The 21,920-nt window shown below is 39.3% G+C and overlaps 1 protein-coding gene across 3 annotated transcripts in view; it reads left to right on the top strand.

The window, feature by feature from the left end:
• EPYC (epiphycan) overlaps positions 1 to 21,920 on the top strand; it is a 36,507-nt gene that overhangs the window by 1,717 nt on the left and 12,870 nt on the right. For 2 of the 3 annotated variants that reach the window (XM_021528069.4, XM_085570222.1), the window contains exon 2: positions 17,803 to 17,983. In XM_021528069.4, coding sequence (XP_021383744.2) covers positions 17,816 to 17,983 — 168 coding nt within the window. In that variant the 5' untranslated portion in view covers positions 17,803 to 17,815. Of the gene's footprint in view, positions 1 to 15,571; positions 15,756 to 17,802; positions 17,984 to 21,920 lie in introns of those variants that run through there. The other variant, XM_021528068.4, reaches the window with a different exon arrangement.

The raw sequence follows: 21,920 nt of genomic DNA, 5'->3' as shown, positions 1-21,920 counted from the left end.
GCATGGAACAGGGAAAATTTTTATCTTAGGCATCAACATCAAATTAGATTATATTTCAGTATTACCTCCCAGTTGTTTCAAAACCAAAATTACTAAATATCCTTCAAAAATATATATTGCCTTGATACTTTTTAATAAAATAAAAAGCAGTGCAAGGAACATAATTTATTATGAACCATATTTCAGACCTGTTTTATAAGAGTTTGAATAATTGGACTTCTCTGATTTCCAAAGTGCTTTTCTAGGCAAACAATATGGTATATTTGTATACAATATATATATAAAACAATCTGATAAGCTTTTCATCTACTTTAAAATTCATATCATGCAGAAAGAGTGAATAGCATGCTATAATGGATTTAACTTATGGGCTTATACAAAAAATGTTAGAGATGTAAAATTAGCAATGTATTTAAGGAGGATCTTTGAATTTTATATCAAGTCTGGCTTAAGGCAATTGAAAGTAATACATTTTGGATCTTGCTCACAGTTTGCAACAAAGTTTAGTAATTTCAGAAGCAGATATTGAAGGCACTAAATCACCCTTTCTGAAAGTAAGAGCCATCCATTCCTGTTGCTATAACTATGGATTGTTTGATTCTACTGTAAATGTGCATGGTCTTTGTTGAAAAGAATACTTTTTCTTAAGTAAGAAATTCCAAGCATACTGAATGCAATGATGTATCAGCAACTGTATAGATAATGGTCTTTCCATATGCAAGGATATAATACTATGAATGCTCATTTAGAAATTCATCAGTCTGGTAGACCAGACTGCATGAAAATATGCTGAGATTTTACTGCTAGTAAGCAATATTAGATGGATCTAGCATACATCTGACAAATTTTAAATTATCATGTTATTTTTTTTCTGAGAGATTTCAAAAACCCTGACCAAAAAAAAAAAAAAAAAACCAAAACCCCAAAAAAACCAAAAACAAAAACAAACAAAAAAACCCACCAAAAAAAACCCGAAAAACCCCCAAACCAAAACCAAACAGCTGGACAGGCAGTACAAAAAGAAGCAGCAATATATATTTGAAGGACAGGGAAAAAGTCATATGCTATCTGCCTGCATCAACCATGGAAGTAAGAGGTGAAAATTAAAGTAAACATAGAGGAAAAAAATAACAGACTAAGAGTATGTGAATTGAAAAGGAATCTGCCATCAAGAACAAAAAATCAGGCAAACATGAAAAATAAGACACTTGAGTAGATCTGTATGTAAAGGGTAGTTATTTCTGTGACTCATTAAAAAGCTTCTTTTTTTTTTTTTTGCATTCACTGTTTATGCAGAAATAATTAAATCTAAACAAGACTTTGCTAGCAAAAACAGTTGTAGCCATCTCACATTTTCTGTTTAACTCTCTTTTCCCTGCTGTTTATGCTAATTTGCACAGGGGATGGAACAGTCGGAACACACTAAATCCTTCTTTTATACTTCTTTTAACTTTGATGAGCAAAATGGAAATGCTAATCCCTTCTGCAGACACATGATTTCCTTCCTTTCTCCTGCTCTCTGAGGTATTTGTTTTTCTGTTATCCAGCCTTTGTTCCCCAGTCCCAGCAAGGTTCATGCGATGCTCTCCTTTTCCCAGGGCCCTAGGGTGAACAAAATTCCACAACCCAGCAATTCATGAAACACAAGTGATACTGAGACAGGCAAGGGATCTATCAAAGCAGATTCCTACCTCTCCATCCTCTTCCTATTCCTACAGAACAAAGAAACAAACAAACAAACAAATGAGTCAAGAGTGTTCAGTACTGGAGAAGGAATCAATCTAAAATACTGGCCTGAATTTTAGCCCTGAAACTGATTGAACTGATCTTCAATGATTGCAGAATTTCACACTGTGCTTTTCCTTTGTTCAGTATAGTTCTGACCACATATTTAAGGTTGGAAAATGAATGATAAATAATGATGCAGGAAATAATAAAGTCAACAAAAACAAGGTGAGAAAAGCTTTTATGTGAAGCAGACACACTGGTGCATCGTGTAACATCCGTGAACATGTTGGAGGATTTTCATATTAAATGACTGGGAGAAGTAGGATGTCAATGATGCTCTTTGGTATGCACTGCAGTAAAATTCTTCATTCAGTGGGCCTAATCTGGAATACTAAATACTACTTTTATTTATAAAACCAAAACAAATCAATTTGAGTTAGGTAAAGTTACATATGTGTAGGTAAAAGGATATTGTTTGAAAAGTCATATTTTAAATCCTAATTTATTTTTTTAAATTCACAATAATACATGCCTTACCAAAGAATTTAAAGTGTCTGTAGAAGGAGTTACATCTACTTTTTGGTTACTTGTCTACATTAAACTCAAAGAAAACAAACATTCACTTGCTTCCTCATACTAACATTAACAAGCTCATGAGTCATAGCATATTTTGAGAAATGAATATTCATGGACCTTCTACTTCTGACCAAAAACAATTGTCTCTGTCACACAATATGGGTGATCCAATTTTGTTCATCTGACAGATGCTTTTCTGGTCACAGAACATGAAAAATTTGTAGGAAACTGAATTTGACTTTTTAAGAGACTGTGTTACCCAACAGTAGAACTTACGGTCACCATTACAGGAACACTCATGTATTACCTCCCCTCTTATGTAAGACTGGTCCCTGGCTCAGGTGAAAGTGATCTTTTATTTTGTTACTATTGTTCTAGATGAGAATACATCAACACGTTAACTTTGCTTTATTACTCTTACACTATAGCTTCAGACCAGCTTCAGTCCAGGAGAATCTTTCAGCCAGGTGCCAAAGTGAAACAACAAAATTAATTTTGGGATTCTCCTGTAACTCCTTTCAATGCTGGACATATCTTGCTCTTGTTAAAAAACAGTACTAGAATTTTCCAGAGCTGACACAGTAGTCTGAAGATCTCTGCTTCTGTTCAGACTGGCAGGCCAAGAAGCTGACAAGAGGGAAAGTTGGTACAATACCCAAGCTCTTTCTGAGATTCAGACAGGATTTTTTATTTTATGGAAAAGGTAGCATTTTTTCCACACATTTTTTTCTTATCATAAATTCCTGGGGAGAAATCTGTGAGGACTGAAAGAAAAGAAAGTAAAGAAAAAAATATAATGAGTGAATGTTGACAGTCTGAATCAAAGACTCAGTGTTTTATAATCAAAACTTTGGAAAAACAAGAATAGGACAACCCTGAGGCTTTGGCACTGAGTTCAAGAATACTCTTAGAAGTCATTGCACCTCCAAAAACTGGGAGAACTGAAATGGAAACAAAGCCCTCTCAAAAAAACAGGGCAATAAATTAATTCATTAACTACTGCCAGAAATTATGCAGTGGGAATGCTTTCTGCCATGTGTTAGGCAATGGTCACAGCTGGGTATACTTCCAGTTTAAGCAGTGCCCGAAAACCACTGAATGTGATGGAACTCGCTATTAACTTCAGTGAGCTTTTAATCAAGCCCAACTAAGTCAAACAGCAAGATTTAAAGACAGCTGAGGAAGTTCACAAGGCAGTAACATAGACTGTACAAGGCCAGAGGATCTGGAAAAAGCCCAAGTGTCACTGAAGGGACTAATTAGAGGACATGAAAAGCTCACTCTCAAATGTCCTTTTGTCAGCCTCAGGAATTTCATTATCTTCTGTGATAACAGGATTCAGAAAATGCAAGCAGTGATCTGAATCAGTTTCTAACTCAAGCACAAATTTTCTGTGAGCTTTTTAAGCTTTGGGTTTAGCTCAGCAATGCCACAAGACCTCTAAGTAGTCTTTTTCTTTTAATCTTTTTTTTTTTTCTTTTCTTTGTTGGGTCTCTTGGGTTTCTAGCTGGTCTAGGATTGCTAGCATCAGGACTTCTGTCATCCAAGCTGAAACAAATTGCCAAAAATTAATTTTGGCATCAACTAAGGCATGTCCCCTACAGATACACCACTCAGTCTCCAAAATCTTGCTCTTTAAAGCATAAACCAAAACAAACAAAACAGTTTTCTTTTGTGTGCTTAGAAACCATCATTCTTGTAAGCTTGTATATAAAATATATTCTTTTTCAGATTTCCTAGCTTTCAGATTTCCTAGAGCTGGTTTTCCTAGATCTAACAAAAAATAGAAGTTCAATATTTGTAAGTTAACATTTGCCTTCAATTAATTTTACTTGCTTAGTGTTTCTGAAAACAAGGCCAGCAAAGCATATTGCATTCTCACAGGAATATAGTATATCACTAAAATCAAGGTTAAGATCCAGACACAAAGTGGTTTGAACATCATTGGTCTTATAAAAAAAAAAAGCCAACCTACAGATACAAAGGTTTCAGGCCCTGGGTCTCAATATACCTAAATATATTTAGTTGTGTAAGAATGATGATAAAGAGTAATAATTATATGAATAACTTCTCACAGATAAGAATTTTCCTTCAACAAAAAATAAAAAATTGGGATATTTTGCACAAGTGAAAGCAATGAATATTTGACCTTCCCAGAAAGAATTTGTTTTGTAAATGAAGGGGACACATTGGAAGTGAGGATTTAGCAGAATAAATCTTAAATTACCAAGTACAACAGAAAATACTATACTGAAAAGTGAATTAATGTTAATGCTTGCAAATGGAGCAGCATAAAAATTATCAGTAGCACTAACAAGGTGAATGACAAATTTTTGCTGCAGCAGGTAGATGTTTGCTTTGTTGTTGGGAAGGAGCATACACAGGCATTGCAAGCAACTAGATCACTAAATTAATGAGTAAACTGAGGCTACTGATCTGAAGAAAGAGAAGAGCAACAGTATACAATAGTGTGGTGTTTTCACTGTACTTACTGTCCTGATTCTTCATGGAAGAAGATGCTTTTGCAACAAGTAAGACAATGAAAAAACAAATTAAAAACAGCTGATTTAATGATTCAAGACCTTTCATAGAAGCAATTCATACTAAACCTTCCTAAGAAAGAAATCTGTCAACCAAAAGTGGTCATATTACTAAAAGCCACTGCAGACTTGACTCAATTGCCAAAATGATACCTTGAGCTATTTGGCATGTTCCACAGCACCCTAACATCTACTGTCTGTTAACAGAGCTTTTGCTTTTCTACCCTTTGACCTATTGGCCAAACATCTTGGATTCTTGCCACAAGGCACGTGGCTCAAAATTCTTGGTGTGCTTTCAGTGCCTTGTGCAAATTCTGGCCTCTAGGATGGCCATAATGGGAAAAAAAAAAAAAGTGCTGTGGAAGTTACATAAAGCAAAGGGAATAAATTTTCCTTAGCACATTGGAGCCTTATATATGAATCTTACATCCCTCAAGAGATGCAGGAGAGGTTCTGCTGTTAATATTGGACGTTGATTGTTATAAACGAGCACAATAGGCTGTTAAATCCAATTAAAAGGATTTATTAATAGCGGAAAACGAAAGCAAACCAGCGCGCGCTGGGCGGCAGTCGGTTCAACTACCGCGCCTAGCTCTCCGTTTCCCCCCCACTTATTGGGTTGTCTCTTCCGGGTGTGTGACGCTCTGGTGACGCTCTAGTGTCTCTTCTGCGCAGGCGCACCCTGTTGTTAGGTGGTTGTTCTCTGCCTCTTGATGGCGCCAGTGGTCTTCTTTAAGGTTGTCTCTGCGACCTGGAAATTCCCTCAAAAATAAGAAATGTTATCTCGAGGCACGTTTACATGTTTTGCCAAGTCTGTAACGGAACTATCCTTGAAACATATCTAGTTGCTTAGGTGTTTGGGTGCCTAGTAGCAGCCTTTTCAAAACAGTTCTAACTCCCTAAAAACTTCGTAACGAAGTCAACCTTGAAAGATAGTCACTGGAATGCATGAGATAGACACTGGAATGCCTGACAAGATGAGAACATGTTCAGACAAGTACAAGCTCTAATTAAAACTCTATTCTGTGAATATGAGAGACTCTATATGAACAAAAAGGCCTTATTTTCCTAACAATATCCCCCCTTTTTATTTTAACCTCCTTTTTGTTCATTAAAGCGTTCTAACTCTTTCTTGCTTAACTCCAAATACTCCTCAGTCTCTACTTCGCTAAGTGGCTCATACTTTGGCTTTACTATCATTAAATGTGCAGCTTCTAACCTATTTTTCACTAGGGTAATAAGTTTGCTAAGGATACATGGTCCAAAAGTAAGTATTAGAATTAGTAAAATTACTGGTCCCGCAAGGGTGGATAATAGAGTGGTCAGCCAGGGAGAATATGTAAACCAGGATTCATACCAACTTTGCTGGGATTCTCTTTCTCTTTTTCGTTGTTCTATTTGTTTGCGTAACTCAGCCATCGTGTCTTTTACAATACCTGTGTGATCTACATAAGCGCAACATTCTTCTTGTAAAGCAACACATAGTCCCCCTTGCTGTAAGAACAACAAATCTAATCCCCTTCGGTTTTGGAGGACTACCTCAGAAAGGGATTTTACTGATTTAACTAGTTCACTTATGGCTTTATCTATTCTACTTAGATCTTCATCTACAGATGTGCGCAGAGCTTTCATACCTTGGGTTTGACTTACTAGGGAAGCGACCCCTGTTCCGACTCCCGCTCCCCCTATGCTGAGCAAGATTGCTACCGTTAGTGCTGTAAGTGGTTCTCTCTTAACCAAGTAGTGTTCAGGGGTTTGTTGATGTTCTAGCACGTATTCTTTTGGGTGGTATACGATTCTGGGGATTATTAGAACTTGAATGCAGAAGTCTGAATTATTAAAGGCTTTTACCAATAGGCAGGGTGTAACTCCAAGTTGTTGGCATACCCATTTAGTATTGACTGCTGGCATAAGCCAATCAAAAGGCTTGTCTGTTCTGTTAATGCTTATTGTTGTGTTGCAGAGGTGTCGTATATCTGCAGGAATTTTTCCTACGCACCTTCCTTGCCCACTAACTTGGGACAAGGTAATGCCTGGAACATTATCTCCTTCTTTTTTCCAGAGACACTCCTTTGGATTTGTACCATTTATTTCCCTTGCTTCGGATGTAATCCCAATAGCTTCATAAAAGGGTGGATTTATCATATAGCAAAGCCAACATCCTTTAGTTAGGTTAGGATGGGTATGATTTAGAACCCCAAAAGTAGCTTGCATGATTTTCCATAAAGTTGTATACCTCTGCACTAATAACTGAGGTTCTTGATTACCTCTGTCTATAACATTATCTCTGGCTTTATTACTTTCTTTTAAGTCATTGCTTATTATTGGATTTGGGCCTATAGGGCTAGGGTCGTGCGGTGCTACTTCTTTTTTTATTTGAATCAGATTTCCCGGATCATGTCCTTCTATCCAATGCCTAACCCCCCATGTTTTGCCTATTAACCACCCAGAATCGCTTGGTTGAGTGATATTTAGGTAAAGAAAGGTGCAGTTCCCAAGTAAGTTTTTCCCAGTCCAAGGCCACTCTCGTGGTCGTTTACATCCTACTGGTCCATGTCCTACCTTTAAATATTTATCTAATCCCCCACCCGGAGCCCACGCTGATGCTATTGTTTCACAGCCCCAATAGGCACAGTAATAATGTTTGGGGTAATTACAGTATTGCTTCCCTGGGTTTGAAGCGGGGCACATATAGAAGCTTGTTAAGTTTAACAGTCGCCCGCATTTTAAATTCCGAGTTAAATCACAGATTCCAACTTTGAAGCTCGGTGCTCCAGGTCCCGTTATTGTTTGTAAAATATGACGGGTATCGTGATCTTCCCATCTGCTTAAGGTCCATTTAAAGGGTTCATGTGAGTTAGCTGTAGCACTCTGAAGGGGAAACCATACAAACATAAAAACCCATAGGATTGAGTGATACGCACTGCAGGGGAGGATGTTACTTATCATGCTCAGTTTTACATTCCCATTTTTCCTTATTCCATTGTCACCATTCTCATACTCATGATGATTTACGTTCTCTTTCAAGGTTCGGGAGGGCCCCTCATCCCCACTATCTACCTCTCTGTCTCGCCTGTCAACTTGGTTGCTACAAGTTACAGGGCAAGCCATCTTCCCGACAGCAGAGATATTCTTCAGGGGTGGGATCGTTCCCTCTCTCCCACTTTGATCTCCGGGAGATCCAATTTTTTGTATTCAACTGTGGAGTGTCGCACCTGAGTTTTTTAACTAATTTGCGACACTTAACCTGGACTATATCCGTGAGAAACGGACCCAGGGGCTCGTTGGAATGGTAACAGTGGAATTCAGGGTTGATTCCCTTTACGAAAACCTCCCACCACTCAGGGGATCCTTTAGTCAATTCCCGAGTGGCAACCTTGTAATTTAGTACTTCAGATGTCAATTTGCGCTGCTCCAGCCAGCAGCGTTGACATACACTTTTTGGAGCTCTCCCCTTTCTGCAGTGAGCCCACCACAATCCTTTACAGATTTTGCAGGAAAAACAGGCAAAAGGGTAACAACGACAATCTAACCAACTACACCTTACTCTAATACTTTGATGTTCAGCGTGGCCCTCCCCTTCCCAAGGTCTCTGTTCTTTTTCAAGTCGGATGAACCGATAGAAGGGCTGCTGGGCTGAATCCTCTAGACGTTTACAGTATCCTGGAGGTTTTGTTTCTCCAACTAGTTGTACTTGCAGTTCCCAGTTATCTCCAACCCAAATGTCTTTAGAGCTGATAGAGCTCATGAAAATTATTTGTAAGTTCTTTTTACTGTTAGCTTTAAGTCCCCCGGCTTCCCGTCAATTTTCCAGCTCGCTTCTTTGGAAGCTGTATGAAATCGAGTTGGATCCACTGGCCCCTTTATTCTGCTAGCATGAGTCCATCCCTTCTCTGCTGTACGGACTGCGGAGTCAGTGGTGATTAAAACCAGGTATGGTCCGTCCCACTTTGGGGTGATCGAATCTTCCTTCCAGCTCCGGATGAGGACCCAGTCGCCGGGTTGTACCTGGTGTAACACAAGATCTAGGGGTGGTCTTTGGGCCCACATCCCTTTTTCCCATAACTGTTTTTTATATTTCATTAAAATGGTTAAGTATTTATTAATACTTTGATCAGTAATATTAGGATTGGTTTGAACTTTTTCTAGGGAATAGGGCATCCCATATAGCATTTCAAATGGGGATAGTCCTACATCAGCTCGTGGCTGAGTTCGAACATTTAATAATGCCAACGGCAAACATTTTATCCAGGATAATTTAGTTTCTAGTGTTAATTTGGTGAGTTGTTTCTTAATTTCCCCATTCATTCTTTCTACCCTTCCCGAACTCTGTGGATGCCAGGGAGTATGTTGTTTCCATTTTGTGCCCAGGGCTTCTGCTAGCATCTGTGTTATTTTTGAAGTGAAATGGGGGCCTTTATCAGAGTCTATCGTTTCTGGGACCCCATATCTAGGTATTATTTCTTCCAGCAAGGCTTTTGTTACTGTCCGAGCTGTTTCTCTGGCAGTGGGGATTGCTTCTACATAATGTGTTAAATGGTCCACTATAACCAGAAGATATTTTAGTCTCCCTATCTTGGGGAGCTCAGTAAAGTCTACTTGTAAATTTGAAAAGGGCCTCTTTGCCACTGGCCTCCCACCCAGGGGTAGCTTCCTTAGGTTTCTTCTGTTTACTCGTAGACAGGTTGGACAACTTCTAGTAATCCCTTTCGCTAAGTCATGTAGGCCCACTGTCATATAATGGGTGGCAAAGTGATCCACCAGTCCTTGAGCGCCCCAGTGTGTTCTCTGGTGTAATTTACTGAGCATCCGCTGGGCTATGGCTCTAGGTAAAACCTCCCTCCCATCCTTTAACAGCCATTTCCCTGATTCCTCTTTTATTCCCAATTTTGTAAGCTTCTCTTGTTCTTCCATTGTAAATATAAGCTTATCCTGGGTAGTAGACCCAGGGTTCTTTGGGGTATCTACAAGGTCCTTCCTAATTCCCTCACTTAAGGTTAATGTCTTGATAATTGCAGCTTTCTTTGCCTCATAGTCTGCCGCATTGTTACCCCTACTCCGGTAATCCATTCCCCGTTGATGCCCTTTTAAATGGACCACTGCTATCCTAGTAGGGCCTCTCAAGGCCCTCAGGAGGGCTATTATTAGTTTCTGATGGATTAAGTCCTTTCCCTGTGAATTTACGAGGCCTCTCTCTTCCCATAATTTTCCAAAAGTGTGCACCACCCCGTATCCATATTTAGAATCTGTATAGATGGTCCCCTCTTTTCCTTTTAATAGTTCCAAGGCTCTTAGGATAGCGTATATCTCGCAGGCTTGGGCTGACCATGTTTTGTCTAGGGGTCCAGATTCGATTACTTTTAAATCAGCCCCCCCCACTATGGCATATCCTGATCTCCTTTGCCCCTCAACTACTCTGGATGACCCATCAACAAACAATTTTTCTCCAGTCTCTAATTCTTCTTCCTCCAGGTCAGGTCTAATTTTGGTTTGTTCTTCTATAGCAATTACACAGTCATGTATCAGTGATTCAGTTTTGGGCTCTCCGAAGAGGAAGGAGGCTGGATTTTGTAATGAGGTGGTTTCTAAAGTGAAATTAGGGGTTTCTAATAGAATCCCCTCATATTTTAGGAGCCTGGCGTCGGAGATCCATTTGTCTGCTTTTTGTTGCATTACACTCCGTATGTTATGTGGAGTTAATACCTTCAGAGTGGCATTAAAGGTGATCTTCCTTGCTTCTTCTACTAACTCCGCACAGCCTGCAATTATTTGTAAACAGCCCGGCCATCCCCTGCTTACAGGGTCTAAGATTTTAGACAGATATGCAATAGGTTTCTTTTTCCCCGCCCAGTCCTGGGTAAGTACACCATAAGTTACTCCATCTGCGATATTAACAAATAAAAAGAAGGGCCTCTTTAAATCTGGGAGGCTTAGGACTGGAGCATGGACCAGAGTTTCTTTTAATTCTTGGAATTTAGATTTTTCCTCCTCTGTCCACTTGAGGTGCCCGTCTTGGGTAAGTTTTTGATACAAAAATCTTGCCTTCCCACTATAGTTCTCAATCCACTGCCTACAATATCCTGTAAGTCCTAATACCTGACGAATTTGTCGTTTACTTTGCGGTAGGGGCAGAGATAGGATTGCTTGTACCCTATCTGGATCAATTCTCTTTTCTCCCTTTTTCAAATAATGTCCCAGGTACCTAACTTCTTCTTCTACAAATTGTAGTTTTGCTTTAGAGACTTTTAATCCTTTTAGTCCCAGGAAATTCAATAGTTTAATACTTTCCTTCCGGACTTTGTCTTCTTCTTTACCTGCTATTAACAAATCATCCACATACTGAACTAGCTTTACCTCTGGGTCTGTTTTATAGTCTTGCAAAATTTGTTCCAGGGCTTGCCCGAATAAATTAGGTGATTCCGTAAAGCCCTGTGGAAGTACCGCCCACCTGAGTTGCTGTCGCCTCCCCGTGTCAGGGTCCTCCCATTCAAAGGCAAAATAATCTCGGCTGGATTCGTCCAGAGGGCAAGCCCAAAAGGCATCCTTCAGGTCTATTACACTATACCACTCATTTTCAGGTCCCAGTTTGCTTAAAAGAGTATAGGGATTTGGCACTACTGGGAATCGGGCCACGGTTCGCTTATTAATTTCCCTAAGGTCGTGCACCAGCCGATAGGATCCGTCTGCCTTTTTTACCGGGAGTATAGGGGTGTTAAAAGGCGACATGCAAGGCTCTAGCAGTCCTTGGTTTAACAGCCTTTCAACCTCAGGTTTTAACCCTCTCCTCCCTTCTAGTGAAATTGGATACTGTTTTATTCTTACCGGGATTTCAGGATTTCTGATTTTCACTGTAAATGGGGTTATATTTAATTTGCCCACAGTCCCTGGATTATACCACACTTCGGGGTTTATTTTCTCTTCATCTTCTAAACGGAGGGAACAAAGTCTGATCTTTAATTCCTTCTCTACCACCTCAATTTGAACTCCCAATTCAACAATCAGGTCTCTCCCTAACAAATTGTAATCCGCTTCAGGAACTAATAGGAAGTCACCCAACCCCACTTTAGTTCCCGATTCCACCACCACCCCTTTGATAATTTGTACTTCAAAAGGTTCCCCCTTGGCTCCTATTACCGTGGCTGTCTGTTTTGACAAATTACAGCCCTGAGGCAGAAATTGAATAGTAGATCTTTCTGCCCCTGTATCGACCAGGAAATCTATTTCCTGGCCTTGGGGACCCACCTTCAATTTTATCAAGGGCTCTTTCTGATGTTTCTTGGTCCCCATAAAATAGAGCCCCTGACTCCCCTATTCGATTTTGAACTCCTCCTCGTCCCTTAGCCTCCTCCTGCACTCCCTCTTGAAATGTCCCTTCTTACCGCAATAATAGCATACCCTTTCTCCTACCTTTCCCTTGTCACCCCCCCCTTTTCGAGTAACTCTCTTTTGTTCTTCCTCTACCCGCCTGCTTTCCCTCACTGCAGCAACCATCATTTTCACCTGTCTTTTCTGACTTTCATCCTCTCTGCGGACATAAACCTTCTGCGCCTCTCGCAATAATTCTGCTAAATCCCTGTCCTGCCAATCATCCATTTTCTGTATCTTTCTCCTGATATCATCCCAAGATTTAGAGACAAACTGGACTTTGAGAATTGCCTGTCCCATTGGGTTATTCGGGTCTAATCCCGAGTACAGCTGGAAACTTTTCCTTAACCTCTCTAACCATTCAGTGGGGGTTTCATCCTTCTTTTGTCGGTCGTTAAATGCTTTATTTATATTCTGGCCCCTAGGAACGGACTCTCTTATGCCATCAATTAATATGGTCCGAAAGTCCCGCATGTTAGCTCTATGGGCCTCATCCTGGTTATCCCAATTAGGATTCTGGAGAGGCCATTTGGTATCGGCCGGCTGCTGGGCATGCGCAGGCAGGGCATCCCAGGCTCGCATTCCAGCAACTCTTATCATGTTCCTTTCCTCGGCCGTGAATAAAATGTTAAGTATAGCTTGTAATTCCTCCCAGGTGTATATATTAGGACCTAGAAATTGATCCACCCGCTCTGCCACGCCCAAGGGGTCTTCTAGCAAATTTCCCATCTCCTTCTTAAAGTCTCTAACATCCCCCGAACTTAAAGGCACCGAAATAAATCCAATCCCCGGCTCTGGTCCCCCCATCGGCATTTCCCTTAAGGGAAATAGTTTGCCTTGCATCTTACTTCGGGTAAGAGGACCACGCGAGCCTGAGGGTTGATCAGAGTCTGAGTCTGATTCTTCCTCATCCGATTGTGGAGGAGGAGGGGGTGCATTTGGTGCAGGGGGAATGTAGGGCGGGGGTGCAATGATTACTTCTTCCGCTCGCCCCTTCTTTTTCTTTCCCCCTGAAGCCTCCGAGAGTTTAAACACGAGCACCTCCGGCTTTTCTATCCAGACTTGGGCATAGGCACTCTCCTCAAGGTTAGAAGGTTGTTTAGCGTGTACCCAACCATTCAATAGTTGCTTTACCCAGTCCTCTGAGGACCCAAAGATGGGCCAAAACACTCCTTTAGAAATCTCTTGTCCTCCCCATACTTCTATGCAATAGTGTATCATCTTTGCCTTATCCTTCCCAGGTGCCCCTGGAAAGTGCTCCCAATTTGTTAGCATAAACCCTAAGGGACTCTCCTTAGGAATTGGGGGAAGTTTTACCCCCGCCGGGGAGGGGGATTTATCCTTGCTTCTCCCCTGCCCCATGTCCTCCGGAGTACCTTCAGTCACTCACGACAGCACAATCGCTTCCCCTGGTTCGTGGCCCAGGCCCTCGCGGGCTCTGGAAAACGCACTACTGAGGGTCCACACTCGCTTGGAGAATCCGGCTGCCAGTCCTCCTCTCACACACACACACACTCGCCGTACTCCGGGATCCCGAACCCCGCCCGAACGGATCCCCTTTATACTCACGCGTCCTGCGTCTTCGTCCGGACTTTTGTGCACAAAAATTACGGGGTACCCTGGGCCCGCTTCCCTTTCTTTGCTTTCGCTCTCTATGCTTTTAGGTTCGTCGGTCGGGATGAGGGTAAAAACCCCGGTCTGAGTCCGCTCAAGGGAGCGGAATCGTGGCGCCCCTCTCAGAGAGAGGTTCCCCAGATCCCGATCCGAGTCACGGCACCAAATTGTTATAAACGAGCACAATAGGCTGTTAAATCCAATTAAAAGGATTTATTAATAGCGGAAAACGAAAGCAAACCAGCGCGCGCTGGGCGGCAGTCGGTTCAACTACCGCGCCTAGCTCTCCGTTTCCCCCCCACTTATTGGGTTGTCTCTTCCGGGTGTGTGACGCTCTGGTGACGCTCTAGTGTCTCTTCTGCGCAGGCGCACCCTGTTGTTAGGTGGTTGTTCTCTGCCTCTTGATGGCGCCAGTGGTCTTCTTTAAGGTTGTCTCTGCGACCTGGAAATTCCCTCAAAAATAAGAAATGTTATCTCGAGGCACGTTTACATGTTTTGCCAAGTCTGTAACGGAACTATCCTTGAAACATATCTAGTTGCTTAGGTGTTTGGGTGCCTAGTAGCAGCCTTTTCAAAACAGTTCTAACTCCCTAAAAACTTCGTAACGAAGTCAACCTTGAAAGATAGTCACTGGAATGCATGAGATAGACACTGGAATGCCTGACAAGATGAGAACATGTTCAGACAAGTACAAGCTCTAATTAAAACTCTATTCTGTGAATATGAGAGACTCTATATGAACAAAAAGGCCTTATTTTCCTAACATTGATAGTATTAGAAGGCATATTTTGTTGAAGAATTGGAAAAATGATTAAAATATTCAGAAGAATAAGTGGATGTTGTGCAAATACTGATAATATAAAAGTACAGAATTAAGTAGGAATGGATAATAAAGAAAACACAATCAATTATGAAAAGAGATAGCTAGACATGCTAATATAGTGAAACTTCTTTCTGGTGTAATAGAAGTGCATGCCTGTCACCCTGATTCTTAAGATTTTCTAAAGCCTTCTGAGTTTACATTTTGTTAGAAAACTTTCCCACACATTTTCTATAAAAAACATATTGTTTTGCATTCCTTCGTGGGGGTGGAGGAAATTGATGTACTGGTGGTTTGTCCAATGTCTTTGGAGAGGTGGCCCATTCACTCTCCAATCCACCGTCACCTTTGGAAAAGTATAAAACTTAGAGTCAAAATAATAAACGCCCTTCTTTTTGCCTCGCCATCATGGTGGCTCGTGTTGTGCTTTTCGTGTCCTATAGTGACACATGCCCACACTAGAGTGTATGCCCATCATTTGCAGCTTATGATAGAGGTTCATATCGATTAAGAAAGTGGCATTTCCTCATGGAAGAGTATATTCTATGAGCACTGCTTCATAAGTACTTAAAGAAAAGTAAAAGGGGGTGGAAGTACTTCTGAATACATACCAGATAATACCTGCCGTACATGGAAATTCATTAAATGTTATCATGTATAATAAGTCACAATATAGAGATGTTACATATAGGGAAAATATTAATATATAACTCAATTTGCTTAAGCCATGATTTTGGACACTGACAAATTTGTATTCATAGGTTATCAAGTAATACAAAAAAATTGTTTCAGAGCACAACTGAGAGTGTTATTGCCCTATTGGTAGGAGTAGGAAGAAATTTGAGAGGAAGAGGTAAAAAACTGTCAAGTGAAACCGATGCCATTTCCTTACAACAAATCTTTGTTTGACATTCCAAAAATTCAGTTCAGCAAAGTCATATACTAAAGGGGTTTGAAGTCTGAGAAACTCCCTGGGCTGAGGTCTTCAGCTGAGGACAGAAGCTGTGCTACCTCCCACAGCTGCAGAATGCCACTACCATTGGTCAGGGTCTAATAGCACTGGCTCTGCATTCTGAGTAACTCCATCCCATTTGAGACAGTGGAAGCTAAAGGTAAGTTTTGGCACTTCTCTCTTAGTTGAATTTTTATCGCTGGAAATACTACTAGTTGTTTTATTTTATCATGCTTAATACTGATTCATGGCTCGCAGATTGTGAAGACTATTTATTTTCCCCTGGATATGTCTTAGTTCCTTCCTGTGAGAGGTGTACATAATCTTCATCAAAACATTTGATCTTACAGCTAATGCGGATGCCAATATTTCTACAGTGCATTCCAATATATTACATGAAAGGGAAACAGAGACATGCAAACTCTGCAAATTAGTGCAGATACTATAGCCATTTTTTTTTGACAGATATTTGCTGGTTTTGTCTCTATATATGCAAAAATTGATACTTATCAAGCCTTATACCCTTTAAAAATCTTTTATTTTTAGGAGTTGTGATGTGAAAACAATTTTGCATAGTGAACAATTTTTTATTTAAGAATTGTTTATTCAGAGGAAAAATTACGCTATTACACCAAAATTACAGCAATATATACACCATATATTTTAGTACTACATTTTGGGTTGATAACACCCTCTATAGCTGAATCATCCGAGATAAATGACATGGAAAGGAAAAACAAGACCAAAATAAATTCTGGCAAAAATAGACAGCAGAAAACATAAAGACTGACAAAAGCCTGCTAATTCTAGCATACTTGCTTATTTCAGAGACTGATTGAGTTTCTATTTTTTTCTTTATTTAATTTTCTTAAATAAAGCAGAATACTGTTAGTAATATGAGAAGCTAATACTGAAAGGTGAAATTCATCTAAGCTTTATGAAAGAGAAGACCCAGTGACTCTAGCTTCTTCCAGCAGCAGCTGAAGTCTTTCTGAATAAAGAATATGAGAGAAAAATGAACGCCTTGTGTTACTGACCATCCCCAGAGGAATTTCATATCCTCATGCCTAAACCAACTTTATAAAGACCTCTTTTCATGAATCTAAAATTCAGCTTGTTGCCCAGTACATACATTAAAAAAAGAGTATTTATCATGGCTTCACATAAGGAATACAGTTTATTCAACTTATGCATTGCTCATCATCACTGTGCCTTTGGTGAAATTAATGTGAGCTGTAGATAAATAAAGATGTAAGTAAAGAACACTGAACACAGCCTTGTGTCAGGCATCTTATCTCATAACAGTGAATGCAACATTTACAAGGAAAAGGGAATACATAAACATTATTGTTCAAACCTAGCATGAATTTTCTACGGTTTTACAAAATTCTGGAACTTTAAATAGGTGATAATTCAATTTTAGAGAACTTTAAATGGGTGATAATTCAGTTTTACAATTCTATTTTCCAAAGAGAACAGGTGACTACACCACACCACAATTTCACACTACTTTATAAAAGGTGTTGATTGAATAACAGAGGAATTAAGAGTACTGGCACTACTGTCCACAGAGTGATGGAAGACATATATTGCTTTTTATTTTTTATATTACTTTTTATTTTGCTCCTGAGAACTTTGAAAAAGTATGGTCCAGATGTGCTACACCAAGTAAAATTATGTTCTGACAAAACAACTAACGGGTAAAAAGTGTTTTGATTATGCTTATCCAGGGATGACAGAGTTTCTAATGTTTTCTAACAGTTTGTTGGTTTTGTTTGTTTGATTCTGTTCAGGTTTTTTTATTATGGAGATATAATATTACATTCCAAAAGATTATATAAACAAGTAATATAATAATTTACCATTTCTCTAGTTTCTCAAAAGTTCATATCTAATTTCAATGGAAATAGGTGAAGTTAGATGAAAGGGTAAAATTTAGATGTTCATTTTTACACCAATATAAAATCCCATAAGTCTTTTATAAATTATGTGAGTATGGCCAAAGTAGTATGAAGAATTCTCGCTCCGGGGACTCTTAATGAAGAAAACCAGATTAAACTACTGAGTCACCATAAATAAATGTGAAGTATTCATCAGAAATACTGTGGATTTTATATATATAAGTACTGTATTTGTAACACTAAATTGTCATGGATTCCTTGTCAGTACTAGAGTACCTATAGTCTGTCCATTTTCTTCTCTTTCAGAAAAGAAAACAGAATGCAGACCTTTGTAAATATTTTTCTAGGATTTTTTATCATAGAGTCTGTTGGAGCTGCCTCTATCAGTGATAGAATAATTAATGATTCCGAGTTCTATGACATACCACTTGGAGAGCTCCCTCATCCATTTGCCTATGATGAAAACAAGCAGTCTGAGCAAGTAGAGGTAATTAGAACTTAATTTATTCTGTCTTTCTGAAATGCATAAATGCAGTAGCTACTGATCAGTTCTTCTTTGCCATGAAAATACTTATCTGACAAATCTACTTATGTGGTTTCAATTGCCTTTGCAGTTCATTTACTTTTTCCCTAACCTACAAACACAGCCAAAATATATTCTAATTGTTTTGGGGTTTTTTGAGGTAATCATTAAGAGTAGGTGAAAGGTATCATGTTTCCTCAGGTCTCCATGTAATTCCACAAATTCTGTTGGAAATCATCATAGTAATTTACTTGTCTGGGTGATGCACAGAGGCAGTTGAGACAGGATCTCCAGCATTTCCCATTAAATGAGGTTGTAAAATGCTGTTTCCTTATGTTTATGTTCACTACAAGTGTGTCAGACTATAAATGCTAATGTTTTCTCTTGCTGTTAGGAAAGTGGCAGAAGGAACAAAAAAGAAAGGGAAAGCATTTGAATTCAAACACAGGAAAGTAAGAAAAATTACTGGAAAAAAACTGTTGAAATTCTGATAGAGTACAAGCCTGTAAGATATGTTGCCTGTAGAAGCAAGGAACTCCACTTTGTTAACTTAAATGCTTCCTTCCTCTTTTACAATCCTTTATTTCTTTACAGTTACTAAAAGGCTATGTTAATTTTTTTTTCACCCTGCTGATTAGACATTGGCACAACTTCCCTGAAGGTAATATAAGCTCCCTGTGATTCAGGATTTTGTGTGATAGAAGTTGAGTAACAAATATAACATTTAAATAATATGGTATTTTCATTTTTATACATAATGTTTTAGTAGTTTTTCACATAACAATGCATAATTCATGAAAATACAATCCTTTTAAAGATTCATGATTAAAGCAGGAGGGACAGGAGCTATTCTTTCATCAATGTGAGATAGAAATTGATAAAACTAATCTTAAAGCTAGCACTAAGATCAGAACCTTATAATTTATAGGAAATAAATTTTCAATCTAAGAGGGATTGAGAAGAACTTTGCTGTAAGGAACTTACCTTGCCTTTGGCCTTTCCTTACCTTTCCCTTGTGCCACTCATTCCCTTTCCTTTGAGCTCACTTTCCTGATAAAGTCACTATCAAGTTTAGTTGCAGTGCTCTATTTCACATTGATTAATATACCACAGTTTCTGTCCCTCTTTGCTCTTAGAAGTGAAGTCTTCATCATTCCTACAGAAATGACTTCCCAGAAATGGGAGAAGTTATTTTGAATGTGCCTCATCACTGAGTTTTTCTCATTCAAACAACAGATTTCTTAGGAATGTATTTAATGGTAGGTGGGATTCTCCTGTACTGTGCTCTCTCTGTGAGGTCCTATTACACCAAAACGTGGGCTATCCCTTTCCAAGTTTCTGAGTGAAGGATAGAGATAAAGCAATGGATTAAGATGGGTGTTCTCAGCTGAAAGGAAATTCAGGATGACTGATGTTGCACCCAACAAGAGTTCCCAACACAGGTTGTTTTTTTAGAAGGCATGGAATAGGCAAAGTCAGGGTAAACTGGTAAGCTTCTTTTCCAGAATAAGGTTATCTTCCATTACCGAGCTCTTCAGACAGTCTTTTTAAAATTCATCAGATGAAGTTCATCCATCACAGCAGCTGAAAAGAATTTTGTTTTGCATATGGATGGACCTCCCTGTGAGAGCCTTTTTTCCATAGATGTTTAGCCAAAATAATTTTTTTGCTTACATACCTAATACCATTTACCACCCAAGAGAATCCTAAGCATTCATGGTTCCCCACATCCCAGGAGATATGAGTGGTCAGTGCTGTAGGAATCAAGCAAATTTTATAGACATGTCAGTGTACTATTAGATAGGGCATGTCAGTCTTCCAAGTTATATTTTAATCACTGATATTACTGATGTCACCCAAGCTTTAAGCAGAATACATTTGATTTATTGACTGTGGTTATGATTTTACTGCTTAAAATCTTGTTATGATAATGATGTGAACAACACAAGTGGGTCTATGTGTAAAATTCAATATTTATTCAAGGTCACAGGTTAGTTTTTATTATGCATAGTTTACATGATGAGCAATACCACAGAGACCCAGACAAACAGCAGGCCTTCAACAGATCTAGCCTGCGTGCAGTAACTCTTTAAAACTGGAATTTCTCTTTAGAGAGCTCTGAATCATGTCTTCAGACTTCTGAAACAGTGGAGAAAAAACTCAAATAGCATTTTCTGTTGCTGTCCTCAATTTAAGATTTGAAAATTCAGCTATGTCCAAATAGAAGTAATTTTATTTAATTCATTTTTAGATGCACTGGCAAAATGCAAACTTTACCAATGTTGTGTATACAACTGATTAGCAGAAGGTCCAGGAGACTGACCAGTTCTACTACTTCAGATGCATTTAGTGTGCTACTCCTTTTAATTTCAATGTGAACTGAAGTAGAAATTAACCTGTGCACCTTAAGGAGTTAAACTAAAGCCCCTGTGTCAGCATGTCCTTTTCCAGACCATTAGGTACTGTAATCACACATTCAATGTGTAATCACCAAAGTGTGGAAAGTCCTGAAGATAATTAGAAAGGGATCCTTTCCACTCATTCTGTGTGGTTAAAATTAGGCTTGGCATCTCCATACCATGCTCTAAGACAAGTATGAATCATTCTCTTAGGATATGTATTGAGGAGGGTTGATCTTATCTGGCTACAAAGGTCACCATCTAAAAGCTTTCTCACTCCCCCTTCTCAGACATACAAGGGAAGAAATTAAGGTTAAAGACTTGTGTTGACATGTAGGCAGTTTAATGAAGAAAAACAAAGGTTGCATGCAGAAGCAAAGGGAAACAAAAGATTTATTCTCTACTTCCCATCAGCAGGTGAGGGCCAAACACTTCCAGGGAAGTAGGACTTGAGTGCATGTAGCTGGTGCTCCTGATGACAAACACTTTAATAAGAAAGCCCACCCCCTACCCTCACTGCCTCCTTTCTCTCAGCTCTTATTGCTGAATATCCCTTTGCTCAGCTTGGGTCACCTGTCCTGGTTCTATCCCCTCCTGAGATCTTGACCACCCCTACCCTACTGGTGAGAGGGGAATGTTGGAAAGATAGTCTTGGTGCTGTGCCAGCACTGCTCAGCACCCACTGAGCACTGGTGTATTATCAACATCTTTTCAGCTGAAAACACAAAGCACAGCGCTGAGCAATGACATGGGGAAAGTTAGTTCCATCCCAGCCTGACCCCATACACATGTTCTTCCTCAAGTAACTTTTGATAAACCCTAGACAACTGTTTCAGGCTTAGTATGAGATTTTCATCTTATTGCAGTTCACTAAGAGTGACTGAGTCCAAGTTCATGACTTTGCCAATTCTCAATCTCTGGAAGTATTGTTTCTTGTATGTGTGCATACACACACACACTCCACTGGATTGAAAACATTTTTCTGAAATAATTTCTAGATAATGGCTCTTGATATTCTTTGCTTGAAGTCCATTTTTGTCATCGATTCTGGAATAATCTTAAGGTTGGGAAAGGTTATGTAATGTATACATGGAATACTTTTTTAATGCAAATATTTGCAGGGGCAAAGTAATTGTAGCTGTGAATTACTTGTGAGAATTGTATTGAATCCTTAGTCAAAGCTGTGCATTGTCACGTGTTAGGTGACATTATAGATTATAAAATCTATGGTTTTCAAGATCCCAGGATAGTGACACACAGAAGATCTAGCTAATGTTTTGCATCCAAATGGAAATTATTACTGGAAAAACTTAAAGTTATATATCATTCAGAAATAAAATGTGCATAGAGACATTAAGATAGCAGTATCAACTCTTTCACAGCAAATGGCTAAAAAAAAAGCAGTGTAAAAGAAAAGCCTATTATCAAGGAAAGAATTCCAAGGTACCCAAGGAGAAAGCTATGGCAAAGAAATGTCACCCTAAGTGTACAAGCTTTGTGTT

The sequence above is a fragment of the Lonchura striata genome, chromosome 1A (assembly GCF_050655825.1).
Source record: "Lonchura striata isolate lonStrDom1 chromosome 1A, ASM5065582v1, whole genome shotgun sequence".
Taxonomy (NCBI): Eukaryota; Metazoa; Chordata; class Aves; order Passeriformes; family Estrildidae; genus Lonchura; species Lonchura striata.
The sequence above is the reverse complement of the archived record's forward strand: the minus strand, read 5'-3'. Positions and strand labels throughout refer to the sequence as shown.